Below are 14,684 nucleotides of genomic sequence, written 5' to 3'. Positions count from 1 at the left end.
TGGCAAGGCTTTTTCTTGTTGGAGCTAATTAGTTGGAAGCAGCCTTTTATCTGTGAAGAAACAGGATTCATAAATGAAACAGTAAAAGGTTGTGCTGTTACCTTTGTCTTGCGTTTACTTTCTTGGAACCAGGTTTGGGTCAGACCCTTTTTGGCCACCTTACCAAGAGCTGTCCTGCCTTGTAAAACCCCTGTAATGGTATGTGAGAATGAACTTGGGAGCCAGGGAGTAGCCAGAGGATCAGGTTAGATGAGAAGTTTAGTCCACAAAAAGAATGGAGGCATGGCAAACATCTCAAAAAAAAAAAAAAATTCCTCCCCGTTGTCTTAAGTTATAGCAGAAATCTCCAAACTTGGCAACTTTAAGACTTATGGATTTCAATTCTCAGAATTCTTTATGGTGTGCTGGCTGGGGAATTATGGGAGTTGAAGTCCACAAGTAAAGTTGCCAAGTTTGAAGATCCCTGAGCTGCAGTATAAAGGGTTATAAAGAGAGAGAGAAATGTATTTTCAGACATGTATCTTCAAACTTGCAAGAGTCTGTTAATAAAGCAGAATTAATGCATATGAATGGTGCTTCTTGTCTGGTCTGGTTCTTCTTACATTCCAGCAGGCCTTCTGCCCTGCTAGACTTTCAGAAGCCTTAAAAAGTTGGTTTTTCTAGATTTCATATCAAGATTTGGGTGAAGCTGAAACTCTGATGATTGTTATCGTTGCTAAGGAATGCTGCTTGAGGTGCTCTCTTCCTTTTTTAATGTTTTTTTTTAGTGCCTGTTATTTATTCGTACTGCTGTTATTGTGAATTGCCCGCAGTTATGGCATATAAAAGGAACAGCTACACGAGTTTATGAAAATAAATAAAATCCACCTTAATGGCCTTATTTCAGGCAAGCGCTTTTCATGTCCGCTAAACGAAATCTGCTAAAAGTAATCCATAATAATAAACAACCAGTTACTGAAAAACTGTTCAACGTGTCCTTTTAATCTGTGTAATCTTATATTGCTTCATTGTCAATGTATAGAATTTAGAATACAGTTTTTTATATTCTTTACCTTTGATTTGGTTCATAGCACTTTGGCTTCCCAGCAACAAGGCAGCATTAAATAGGATTCCTAAATAAATACTCCTTTTGAACATGCATAAACATTGTTTATTCATTGCTTGGTACAAAGTTCACGCCATCTGTGCGCAAATCTTCATGTGTTTTGTCTTTCTGTTACAGAGGGGAACAACAAATTATCAGGTTGGTCTCATTCTAACTTCGATTAATGTTTATTTATCCATGACTGAGATTGCCAATTTGCACTCAAGGGCCCTTTAAAATGTGTAACCATTTTCCAAGCAACATAATGGAGCCACACATATTAATAAAAGTAATAAACTTACAACTGTTCATTTAATGACTGCTTGAAGTTACAAAGGCACTGGACCTCACACTTATACCAGTATCGATTGCGGCATCCCCACAACCTTCCCAGCCAGCTTCTGACAAGCAAAATCAATACAGGAAACTGGATTTGCTTAAAGACCACATGATTCACGTAAGAACTGCAGTGATTTGCTTACAACCATGGCAAAATCAGGCCTGACTCACTTCACAATTGTCTCGCTTAGCAATGGAAATTCTCATCACAGTTGAAGTTGTAGGTCGAGGATTAGCTGTACAACCTATATATCCATACTCATTTCATACTCCGTTCCCAATGCAAAGCGTGATACATACCGTACAGTTAAAAGTGAATCTAGAAATCTGGATTCACTAAGCTGGCATTCAACATAAGATAAATGAGAATACCCTGTTTACATAAATTCTTCAAGCCAAGCAGTTCCCAATATTTATATATCACTATTATTATTATTTTCTTTTAATGACCCTGTAATCTCTTGCTTCTGGTGGGATCAAGATGACTGAATAGAGCTAAGCATTCACTAGCCGGATGCCCGCTCTGATGCCTATGTGGAGTTCGCAGCAGATATTTTCTCTTTCTGCCTTGACAGAGAAACATCTGTTGCCGCCTAGGAGTGAACTCTCAACCTTCTAAGTGAGAGGTCAGTGTCTTCACCGCTAGGCGACCATTTATTTATTTATTTCATAATTATGACAATTGCTTTGGTTATTCTGCTTCAACTAAACAAGTTACATTTGACAAAGAACCCATACTTCACTGGGCCCCGTTAAATCAGGGGTGTCAAACTCAAGGCCCATGGGCCACATCTGGCCCACGGGGTACTTAAATCTGGCCCATGGGGCCGGCCTAGAAATATCAAAGGACTGGCCCACGGTGCCTCTGCCAGCCAAAATGGGCCATACAGGGCCTCTGTGTGGCCCGTTTTTGGCCAGGAGAGTGCTGCAGGGGGCCAGGGAGGCCGCGAGGGCGTGTATGCCCCCCAGTGCCCCGTTTTAGCCAGCAGGATGCTGCAGGAGGCGTCTGTCCTGTCTCCTTCCCTGATCCCCACCCGTCTACGGAGAGCTACAATGCTGACCTGGCCCTTGAAGAAATCCATTTTGACACCCCTGTGCTAAATTGTGCTGAAATAGGGCAGAGGAAATAAGTAAGTACTTCCCAAAAAAACCCCTTAAGATTTCTAAAAACTGCAGTGTTCATCTATAGTTAAACGAGTATAGGGGGACCAAGGACAAAAACAACATCAGTCATTACTTAACAGAAAATCATAACTGAAGCGGAATGTTTAACTACATTCACGCATAATTCTAAGGCAGGAGTTCTAAATTCAGAGATTTTGAAACAAACCACGAGAGCCTGACTTATGCATTATGATCAAAACAAACCAAGATGCTTTATATCAGTGTTTCTCAACCTTGGCCATTTTAAGAAGTCTGGACTTCAAACTCCTAGCTAGGCCGGCTGAGGAATTTTGGGAGTTGAAATCCAGTCCTCTTAAAAGTGACTAAAATTGAGAAACACTGCTCTTATATTGTATGAAACAAATGGGCAATTCCATTTGATAGACAAATGGCATGTTTTATACATCTCTAATGATTGAAGTTTTTTTTTTAAAAAAAAAACTCAACAAACCAAGCAAAGAAGAAATTGGATAGTATTTGAAATGGTGATTAGTTAAATCTACAGCGGTCAGAGAAAGATACTAAGTGCATCAGTACAAAAGATAAAGCACTCTCTGTTATAATTTATTTACATAGCACCATAACAAAAAGGAAGAGAATGTTACTCCAAGAATTTCAACTAAATTTCAACTAAAGTGGTACTTTGGTACTCAACTGCTTTGAAACTCATCGAATTTGGTACTCAACACTTTTTGACGTAAAACTTTTATCCTAGTACTCATCATTTGTTTAGTACTCAACACACAAGCTAGAACCTGTCAGTGTCCTTGTGACTCACTATATTATTCCTTATGGGAAACTCCTCTGTTTAATACTCATTATTCTTGGTATTCATCTCATCTCCCAGAAACAAATTAATGATGAATACCAAGGTACCACTGTATTCAGGAAGATAATGGAAAGTAAAGTGTAAAAAAAAACAGGCTGTATATGGAACGGGATAATAGAAAAGCGAGCTTTTACAAAGGATTTGAAGGATGGGGTAGTCTGAAAGAGAATTCCAAGCATAATGGAAAAATGCAGAACCTAAGAGAATAAGCAGGGTGCTTGACCAAGAGAGACACTGTCGGGGATATACAGGAAATCCTTAACTTATGACCATTCATTTAGCAACTGTTCAAAGTTGCAACGGTGCTGCAAAAAACATGACTTGCAATCAATTTTGTATTTATAACCTTTTCTACGGTCACATGATCAAAATCCAGGTTCTTGGCTGCAAACTCAACAGAGGAAGCTTGATTTGCTTAATGATAGTGTGACTCACTTAATGACCACAGTGATTCACTTAATCACAGCAAAACAGGTTGTATAAAATTAGTAAAGGGGAATATGTGTAGCTCGGGATTGAAATGAGGGATCCGTGCTATCTGAGCCTGCTTGTTTTCTTGCAGATATTTCATTACCTAATTACCCAAACTAGAACACTTGGGGAGCTCAGAGACCACAAAGACTTTTCTGGTTGTAAAACTGTGTGCAACTCACTTCATGACCATTTAGTGATTTTCAGTCCAATGTTGGATATAAGTTGAGGACTATTTGTAATGGAAGATTAGGGCAGGAAAACTAAGTGGGCATTGTTGAAATAAAAACTAAATGCCTAGCCAAGAAAGCTACCGAAACGGATGAAATTCTCTTTTTTTGTACAACCTTGTAATCCCTTAATTTGGGGTCAATTCGATAAACTTAGCTGATTACAACAGCAAGAGAAGCACCAATATAATGCAATCAGGATACGGTGTATTTTATTATTTGTTAAATTTATATGTTGCCTATCTTGCAAGTGGGGCTATTTTAGATGGCTTAGAACAATATAAAACAGAGAAGTGAAAAGAAGCGCAAACGTAACAGTAAGAAAAGTAATGGAATAGAATAAAGAATGAAAAAGGAAATGACGGTACAGCGGTATGAGAATAAAAGATGGATGGGTAGAGAAACAGAGAGCAAATGGTGAGGTGGGGTTTGCTATCAATCTAGCAGCCACCTCCAGTGTGTGGAACTGCCCCAGCCAGACCTTCAGAGTCTTAGGGAAGGATAAGAGGGTGGAGGTAGACATCACTTTGGAGGGTAAGATATTCCAAAGGACAGGTGCTGCAGCAGAGAAGGTCAGGGGTCTCCAACCTTGGCAACTTTAAGACTTGTGGACTTCAAGAAAGCTGGCTGACGAATTCTAGAAGTTGAAGTCCACAAGTCTTAAAGCTGCCAAGGTTGGAGACCCATTCTCTAGATCCCAATAGTTGGAGTTCTTTGACCAAAGGGATCCAAAGTAGGCCCCCTGTGCCAGTACAAGTGGGACAAGGCTTATCCTAGCAGGATGAGAAAGTTCAAAAAGTAGCCTGGACCTATGATATAGGAAGCCGATATTCTTCTATTCTTCTTCGTTCAGTGAAGTCTCACAGTTTGCTGAGTGGCATCTCCACGGGTTCTCTTTGGAGCCTCCAGACAACCTGAATTCTTTCTCCTACTCCGTCTAGTTCTTGAAAACCTTGCAGGCTTCCGTGGTGGATATATTCCAAGATGGCTGACCGCAGGACTGTGACGGGAATGCTGAAGTTTAGGTGAGGGTAGGTCACACCAGCGCTGTTATCCCTTGTGTTGCTGGCAACAATTCCTGCGAATGTAACACAGAGGACAAAAAGCACGGAATTCACTATCCTGACATACACACAAGGGTGCAAAAATGCAACATTAAAAAGAGATGAAATCGAGGAGAGGCTTTGGGGAGATTTGCACTGTTAAAATGAGTCCTTCGAAGAGCTGGATAATTTGTAGGAGCTAAAGAGAGAAATTGTTTGTGCAGGAGTATCAAACACAAGGCCCATGGGCCAGATCTGGCCTGCAGTCCGTCCTGGAAAATGTACGGGGTCGGCCCGCATGGCTTCGGCCTAGTGTAGCCAATGTGAAGAGGAAACTTTGGACCAGTGTGGCTTCGGCCCGGTCTACCCAATGCGAAGAGGAAACATACCAGCAGTTTGGGGAGTGGCGTCAAATTGGCCACACCCACCCAGTCAGCCACGCCCACCCTCCCCCAAAGTCAACACAGCCCTGATGCGGCCCTCAGTGAAACTGAGTTTGATATCCCCTGTGCTAGAGGCCTCTGGTTGTGTCTGCTGAGAACTGTAGTTCAATGACGTGAAAAGGAAAACCATTTTGCCTTTCTTAAACCGGAGGCTAGAAACTTAAGCTAATATCCTCAGAAAGTGAGATTAAGGACGAATAAAGTAAAATCATTAAAACACCACAGATTTTTCTTTATACTACTGCTCTGGATGTCCCTATTTTGGGTTAAGAGTTGAGAATTTGGCTGGATGCAAATCCATCTCTTTATCTATCCGCCTCACCTAGAAGTTTCCCACTGTGAGTGCCAAAGAGGGCGCCCCCACTTGAACCACCGTGAACCGCACTGGTTGCCTGGAGCATCACTGGCTTATCTTCCACGGTGATCACAGCCGAGAGGATCCCCGATGTAACAGACGGTCCACAGGCCTGACCGAAGACTCCAAAGCTCACAATACTCACGTCTTCCCCTGATTGAAGGACACACAAACGAGACAACAGTCATCAAGAACCTTTTCATCATTTTTCTGGACAACGCCTCTATATTTTTGCAGTGCAAAATATACTTCACTCATTGTCATTTTTCGGGTACCTTAACTCAAAAATTCAATTAAGAGAAAGGCAGATAAAATATACAATACCTAATAGGGTTTTTTTGTTTTTTTTTTAAAGCATCCTTGCAAATAAAAAGCTAATTTGCTACACATTTGATGTTCTCTGTCTAATGGAGTCATTCAGGTCATGGTTGTCCCAAAGGTGTTTGAAGGTGCTCAGAACTGAAGAAGCTTCTTGGATGAGAAGCAAAATGTCTTCAAAGAAAAACCAGAAAGTCCAGTTGCCTCTTGAAAAAAAAAAAGTACATATTTTGTTATCATTCATAAGTACCTCAAGATGGAAAGTATGGCTAGTCTGTGACTTGTGAGCACAACAGCAGCTGGAAAATTTATTGTTGAGCAGTGCAGTCATTAAGTGAGACATCATATGACCACATCTGATTTTATAGCCTTTTTTTGCAATGGTCATTAAGTGAATCACTGCAGTCATTAAATGAGACATGTGACAGAAAAACAATAACAAAATTGGAGGGGACCTTAGAGGTCTTCTAGTCCAACCTGCTGCACAAGCAGGAGATCCTATAAACATGATGGAGAACCTATGGCATGCGTGCTATAGGTGGCATGCAGAGCCATTTGTGCTGGCACGCGAGCTGCAGGCAAATTTACCTCACCGTGCATGTGCGCCTCACAGCTTATTTTTGGCCAGTTTGAGGCTTTTTCGGCCTCCCGGAGGCTTCAGGAAGTCTTCTACAAGCTTCTGCGGCTGAAAACTAAGCCCGTTTCATCACTTCCTGTTTTTCCAGAAGTACCAGAAGTGACAAAACAGGCCTAGTTTTGGGCCTGAAAAGCCTGCAGAAGCCTTACTGAAGCATCTGGGAGGCCAAGAAAGGCCTCAAACTAGCGGAAAATCAGCTGTGAGGCGCAGTGCAGGTAAGGGGGAGGCAGGGGGTGGGTGGGGATTGCGCATGCATGCATGGGGGGGCGGGGGGGCACATTGCCTTCTGGGTGCTGGCACGCAAGCACGAGCGTGCAAGCTTGCACACAATTTTTGGCACAGGAGCCCAAAAGGGTTAGCCACCACTGCCCTACACCATTCCAGACAAGTGGCTGTCCAGTCTCCTCTCTCCAGTGATGGAACATCCACAACTTCTGGAGGCAAGCGGTTCCATTGGTTGATTGTTCTCATTGTTAGGAAGTGTCTCCTTAGTTCTACGTGAAATGTCCTAACTCACTCACTCACTCAGTTCATTAACTCACTGACTGACTGTGTTTTGGCAACTTCCTGGCCAGCTTGCCCACTGATTTGGCTTATTGGAAGCAGGTTGGAAGATTGTAAGTGGTGATCACGTGGCCCTGGAATTTTGCAACTATTCTAAATATATGCCAGTTGCTCAGCAGCAGAGTCACAATCATGTAACCAAAGGGTCACTGTGATTGTTGTAAGTGGGGGGCGGGGGACCAATAATAAGTCATTTTCATTAGACACCTCTCTTTCGCCTGCTCATGCAGATCTCCATAAATGGCTGTGCTGTGAAAAACACGGCAGCTGTAAACCACTTAAAGCATAAACTGTGAATATGAAGTAATTATCATGTGGGCAAAACATTTACTTCATAAGAGCTCTTTTGAGTGCTTTAGAAGTATTTCAAGCTCCAAACAATTCTACTGCAAGCTCCAAATATTTCCAAAATGATTAAAATAACCTGCTCCAAAGGAGAAGCATCTTGGGAAAAAAATGCTTTACACATAAAGATTGGGTGAAACCAGGCTTAATAGCAGTAACTGTGAGGGGGATCTTGGAGACTTAGCGGACAACTAATTAAATATGAGCCAACACTGTGAGGCAACAGCCCAAAAAGCCAATGCAATCCTAAATTGCATTAACAGAGTGATACAATCAAGATCAAGTGAGGTACTAATACCACTCTATAAAGCCTTAGTAAGAAATACTGCATCTAGTTTTGGTCATCAGACTATAAAAAAGATGTTGAGATTCTGGAAAGAGTGCAGAGAAGAGTAACCAAGATGATTAGAGGACTGGAGGCTAAAACATACGATGAACGGTTGTAGGAACTGGGCTTGGCTAGTCTAGTAAAGAGAAGGACCAGGGGAAACATGATAGCAGTGTTCCAATATTTGAGGGGCTGCCACAGGAAGGAAGGGGTCAAGCTATTTTCCAAGGCATCCGAAGGCCAGACAAGGAATAATGGATGGAAACGGAACAAGGAGAGATTCAACCTGGAAATAAGGAGGAATTTTCTGACATTGAGAGCAATCAATCGATGGAACAGCTTGCCTTCGGAAGTTGTGAAAGTTTCATCACTGGAAGCTTTCAAGAGACAGGACTGTCATCTGTAGGGTCTGCTTGGGTGGCTGGGGGGGGGGGGTTAGACTAGATGACCTATAAGGTCCCTTCCAATTCTGTTAATCTGTAATCTGCTTCACTCAAAAGAATTTAATTTAAAATATATTTGCCTATCTCTTCAAAGATGGTTTTAATATGTAAGGCTTCGTGCTTTCCCATTAAATGTTCAATACATTATTTATCAACGCCAGATTCAAAATTGTTTAATAGTCCCGTGTTAAGTGACAGACATCAGTATTTAATACATCAATATTTGAGGGGCTGCCACAAAGAAGAGCGGGACAGCTACTCTCCAAAGCACCTGAAGGCAGAAGAAGCAGCAACGGATAAAAACTAATCAAGGAGAGAAGCAACCCAGGATAAGGAGAAATTTCCTGACAGTGAGAAAAAATAAATCAGTGGAATGAATGGCTTGCCTTCAGAAGTTGTAGGTACTCACTGGAGGCTTGGTAAGAAAAGATCGGACAGCCATTTGTCTGGAATTGTACAGGGTTTCCTGCTTGAGCAAGGGGCTGGACTAGAAGACCTCCAAGGTCCTTTCCAACTTTCTTATTCTGTTATTCTTTATAGACAAAATAACAAAAAAAGAGACACCAACCTGGATGCATTACTCTGTTCTCACCTGGATGAAACGTTGATGCTAGAGGAAGGTCTGGCAATGTGGATAAACCTTCTTCCAACTCTACCAATGCAACATCGTAGGGAGAAGAGTCCTTCGTTGCAAACACTACATTTCCTTTCACTACAGAATCTCTAGGAGGGGGGGAAAAAAACAATATTTGAAGGAGACTGAAAGCAAAACATAATTTGGCACCGTTCAGCTGGTCAAATACAAAATCCATCCGGAAGTTTTGCACATCACTGCAGTCGAAGCAAATCAAAGTATTATAGGCGTGCCAGATACTTTCTATAAGAGAGCGGGATTGTGCCTTCCTGGGATGTAAAACTGAGGGGTGCTGAAGTCACCAGAACCAGGATTCAAATCCATTTCATTTTTCTGCATCTCTATAGGCCAGAGACCAGTGTGTCCTTCCTCAGCTGAACTGGGTTACAGGGAAAAATTGGGGAGGCTAAAACTCCAGTTTGAGAATGAGATTGGGCATGTTCACATCATCAAGACTGCCACACATGCACTCTCTCCCAAGCTTTATCTGTGGCGCTCGGATGACCGCATATTCGGATTACATCAAAGAGACTCAAGGGAACAAGCATCAAAAGGCAAATCTAAGATCAAAGGATGAGGATCTCGCCCACGTTACTCTTAATGGGCTTTTCTGGATTACAGTAAGTTCTCCATTGCATTTTCTAACACATTTCCGGAGAAGGAGATGATACAAACAAGAGAGCGAAACCTGAAGTGACATATTGAAAAGAAACAAATTTTTCCTTTTTTTTCTCCCAAGCCATTAGTTAGTTGTTTTAGGGAGCGGTGGGAGGGGTGGGGAGAGGGAATGGAAGGAGTCAGGGGGATCACTATAAATGACTTCTAAGCTCAGGGTTGCATAAATACTTACCCATCCCAGAAAAAAAAATCTATACTTTTTTTTCCTCCATGTTCCCTCTTACATCACAATTAGTTATTAATATTTATACTGTAGTTTTGATTATCACTGTATCTCCCAACATGGCTACGCATGTTGGTTAAAGAGCACTGTAATGCATTCCTTCATTGAAAAAAGATGCAAACCACAACTTAAATTCAAATGTAATTCCCGAGAATTTTAGTCTAGAATGGATTTTCACTTTCATATGTCTGTTTTCTTTTCTGTAGGTGGAGCTTGTTATATGTACAGAATAACCCTTGAGTAACAAGGATGTGCACATGGAAAGTTTATGAGAATAGTTATGAATAATTATTCAGCCACACACAGATACACTAAATTGAGTTAAAGTTTACTTTAAGAAATAGCACAGTCCAATAAATGGTCCAGGTCATATACGTTTAACAGTCCAAAGAATATCCAATTACAAAGTCTTCTTACCGGTTGCCTTTGTCATTTACAGTAAACAAAGATATCAAAGTATAAGCACAGCATAAATACAACAGAGAACCTTAGATAGCAACAGAATGTCAGAGAGAGCAAGCTATGATCTCTAGCTCCCTCTAATGGATATTTGCAATATAATCAACCAATCGGAATAGAGTATAAATCAATACTGTGATTTTCTCTTAAAGTTACAAACCTACATTTTTGGTTTATATATTGCCAACCCAACTAATTGGTGTACAGATTCCTAACAGAGCTCTCTGAATTTATGATTCAATGCATAAAATGGGAACTAGAGTGTATCAGCAATAGGAATAAGTACTTAGACTTATATACCGCCTCACAGTGCTTTATAGCCCTCTCTAAGCGGTTTATAAAGTCAGTATACTGCCCCCCAATAATCCGGGTCCTCATTTTACTGACTTCAGAAGGATGAGTCAACCTTCAGAAGGTTTGAGTCAGTGAGACTCAAACTGCCAAACTGCAGTCAGATAGCAATCAGTAGAAGTAGCCTGCAATGCTGCATTTTAACCACTGCGCCACTACCATTTAAGTTGCACAAGTTATCAGTTCTTCTAAAATAGTCTCCTCCAACCTGACTACCTTTGGATATGGTGGAATCCAAAGCCACCATAATTCCACACAAATTGTTGCTTCTCCAAGAATCAGTATTTAACCACCGTCTCTTGGTTTGGAATTTCTTACTTGGAAAGGTCCATACTGTTCCCTTCCTCTTCACTTTTAGAAACTTTTTTTTAGAAAAAAACAAAACATTTTTAGAAACTCTTTATAAACTTTCATCGGTCCTTCAAACTGTCCGGGCTCAACTCTGAGAAACATCATTCACCCTTGACCCTGGTTTTCTTCCACCCCCTGGGTATATCGGAATTCATATTCTCCAGTGGGACACATCCATAGCCAAGAGTTATCAATCATACTCTCCAGTTAGAATTTTGTGTTGAAGAAACCTCATTCACCTAATTATTATCTTTGAAGGCATTTATGGAATGCAAGCTGCCCACTGCTCCCCCCTTCCCTTTCTGCTGGCAACTCTAAAAAGACCATAGAAATATTTTATGAGTTGACAGAAACCTTGCTAAACTTTTATTGGTGTCCATGTATGGAGAGGGTTGGTTTATTGTTAGCGTTGTTTTTAATCCATATATTTTTCTATTCTTGTGTTTTACCTTTTTAGAACCTATCCAGAATCTTTAAAGTCGTTCTTACAATTCTCTTAAATCTTTAAAGTTGGCAAGTTATGTATCTTATTTTTTTTAAAAACTGCTGGGGAGGCTGAAACTCCCTCAGTCTGGGAATAAGATCATGTATGCCAGAGGTCTCCAACCTTGGCAACTTTAAGCCTTGTGGACTTCAACTCCCAGAATTCCTCATAAGCTGGCTGAGGAATTCTGGGAGTTGAAGTCCACAAGTTTTAAAGTTGCCAAGTTTGGAGACCCCTGATGTATGCTCATATCCCCAAGGCTGCTACACCTACATTCTCCCAAACTTCACCCACGCTGCTCAGGTAAGCATGTTCAGGTTGCATCAGAGACACCCAAGGAGAACAAAGCAACACATAAGCAAATATTAAAATTCAGACTCACCTGTTAGGACTGGTTAGAAACCTGATACGGACATTTGATGCTCCGCCAACCACATGCCGACAGGTTAACAACAGCCTTGAATTCATCATCACCCCAGACCCCCAGGTGGGTCCACATTCTACTAGAACCACAGCATCCAACAGGTGCCTGTCCAGTCCATTTCTGAGTACCACCGCAGCAGGCGACTTGGTCACAAGTTCCGTGGGGAGCAATGAGGGCTTCAGGAAACCCCGAGACCCAGAAAGGACCCCGGCCACACTCTCCAGGATGGAGTCAACGGCACACACCAGAGTCAAGCCGACCCACTCGGTGGATTTCCAACACAGTGGAGCCACGATGATTCCGACCAGGTGAGCGCCCATTCCTGACAGGACGAAGACGCTTCCTCCTTCGGTGCCAGGCAAGCAACGCGCGTCAATCAAGACGAGGGCATTGCTCGCTCCTGCCAGGTTGCTGACTATCCCTTTACTGAGGGTATTCATGAATATCTCCGGGCACAAAGAGCCGAAAGGAGAGCCACAGGTGAAGACGGTATCCCCCTTCTTGAGGGATCCGGCTGGAACGCAGCTCACCCAACTTGCCCCAAGGGAATCCGCCGGCTCCAGGATCCTCAGCAGAGCAAACCAATGGAGGGCACGCCAGTCCTCGTGCTCCGAAGAGTTGGCCACTTCTTGCTCAAAGTCATTCCCTCCTAAATGCCACCGATCCGAAGCGCTGAAGATTTTGGAGAAGGCCTCCTGGAACGGCGGGCAGGCGGCCACCATCAGGAGCTCAGCCTCGCAGGTCCTCCAACCGTGAGGGGGTTGAGGTCGGTTCGAAAGCGGGTTAAACCTTAGCCCTGGGTTATTATTTCCCCCCAGGTCTCCAGCCAGGCAAGTAGCCCGGGCCGCTTGGCTGCTGCTGCTGTTGCTGCTCCCGCTCGCTTGAAGCACCTGGATCCGGAGGCCCGGGAAGAAGCGGTCGGAGAGCAGGACTCTGCCCTGAGACCAATCGGGGCGCTCGCTTTCCAGAAGGAAAGGGGAGAAGAGGATCCCGGGGCAAAGGACGACGACGACGCCCGGGGGATCTCGACTCAAGAGGACGCCGCTGCCGCTGCAAGATCCGCGCGGGACCCGGGAGTGAGACACCGAGATCACGCAGCCAGCTCGGGCTGCTACCGATCCCAGAGTTTCGGACATAGGATCGATCGTCCGGTGATGACCGCTGATGGGAGAGTTTAATGCAAAGAAAGCCCGTCGCTTCCAGGGTCGCCCATTCAGGGATGCATTGCTCCTTCCGAGAACCGGGGAGACTTGGAGCCCGCTTCGCTTCTGCGCTTCGCACCAGGGCGGCCCGCTGCAAAAGCCCCACCAAGTCCCGAGACGCGCCGGACCAGCCGAGACAAACCCCGAAACGGAGAGGAAGAAGCATCGGGCAAAAAGCCGGAATAAGCAGAGAAGGCGGGGGAAATAGCTCTCGGCTCTCTCCATTGGCTGATCCGTCAATTGCAGCGCTGCCATTGGTGGAGGGAGACTCGGGCAAAGAACGTCCTCTCCTATTGGCTGCTTTTAGACCTTTGTTTTGTTTTCTTTTTACATAGAGAGCTTTGGGGATCTGTTTGATTATTAACGCGGGACCTTGATCTTATCCCAAACTTTGGCCCAAAGGGGGATCCTCCTCTGGATCAAGTGCCAGAGCTTGAAAAAAGGTTCTGAGTGCTGCCTAAATTCTTTGCCTGATCTTTGGGATTCCTTGTTTAACTCGAAAGAAAGGAAGAAAAAGAAAGCCCTTGAACAAAGTTAATTCATGCGGGGGGCTAATAACTGTCCCGATTGCTATTTAGAGCAAACTTTAGAATTTAAAGAATTGTGGACTTCAACTCCCAGAATTCCTGAGCTAACATGACTTGGAGGAGGAATTTTGGGAGTTGAAGTCCACAAGTCTTAAAGCTGTGGAGTTTGGGGACCCCTGATTTAGAGGCATATGTTATTAAGTCGTTTGATGACTGCAAATTTCTGGCAAAGTTTGTGTCCCCACTTAGCAAATTTGATACAACCCCTTGCTCCTTTTACAGCCTCTTTCAGAAATAAAAATACAAATGCTGTAGTCCTTGACTTAACAACAATTCATTTAATGACCATTCGAAGTTACAATAGTACTGAAAAAAGGTGATTTATGACCGTTTTTCACACCACGGCTGCAGAACCTCCATGGTCCTGTGATCAAAATGTGGACACTTGGTCTTTTGGGTTGTTTTTTCTAGTCTTAAACCTTTCACTCTCTTTCCCCCCTTTTCTTTTTTCCCCCCACTTAAAATTATTTGATCATTAAAGATGGCTTCTTCTTTGTCTCAATCTTCTTGTTCTGCAAGCGTTTCTTGTTGTTTCTCATAGTTCCAGATCTCCATTTCTAAGAATTGAAATACGAAGCCAAAAGAACCTCTTCCTTCTTGTGCATCTTCTTTCCATTTTTTAAGTTCCATTTTCAGTTCTTCTAAGAGTGATACCATTTTAAAGACTTTTAAACAACCACCCGGTTAATTTTAGTCAT

General features: G+C 42.9%; 1 protein-coding gene across 1 annotated transcript; it reads right to left on the bottom strand.

Moving 5' to 3' along the window:
• Positions 1-1,368: 1,368 nt before the first annotated feature.
• TYSND1 (trypsin like peroxisomal matrix peptidase 1) lies at positions 1,369-13,596 on the bottom strand. Its single transcript, XM_026713538.2, has 4 exons — positions 12,156-13,596; positions 9,186-9,316; positions 5,926-6,111; positions 1,369-5,195 (listed from the first exon to the last, which is right to left on the bottom strand). The coding sequence occupies exons 1-4, from the start codon at positions 13,331-13,333 to the stop codon at positions 4,978-4,980; spliced, it is 1,713 nt and encodes a 570-aa protein (XP_026569323.1). The 5' UTR covers positions 13,334-13,596; the 3' UTR covers positions 1,369-4,977.
• Positions 13,597-14,684: the final 1,088 nt, after the last annotated feature.

Source organism: Pseudonaja textilis, chromosome 4 (genome assembly GCF_049901715.1).
Source record: "Pseudonaja textilis isolate UNSWEBS1 chromosome 4, rPseTex1.2, whole genome shotgun sequence".
Taxonomy (NCBI): Eukaryota; Metazoa; Chordata; class Lepidosauria; order Squamata; family Elapidae; genus Pseudonaja; species Pseudonaja textilis.
The sequence above is the reverse complement of the archived record's forward strand: the minus strand, read 5'-3'. Positions and strand labels throughout refer to the sequence as shown.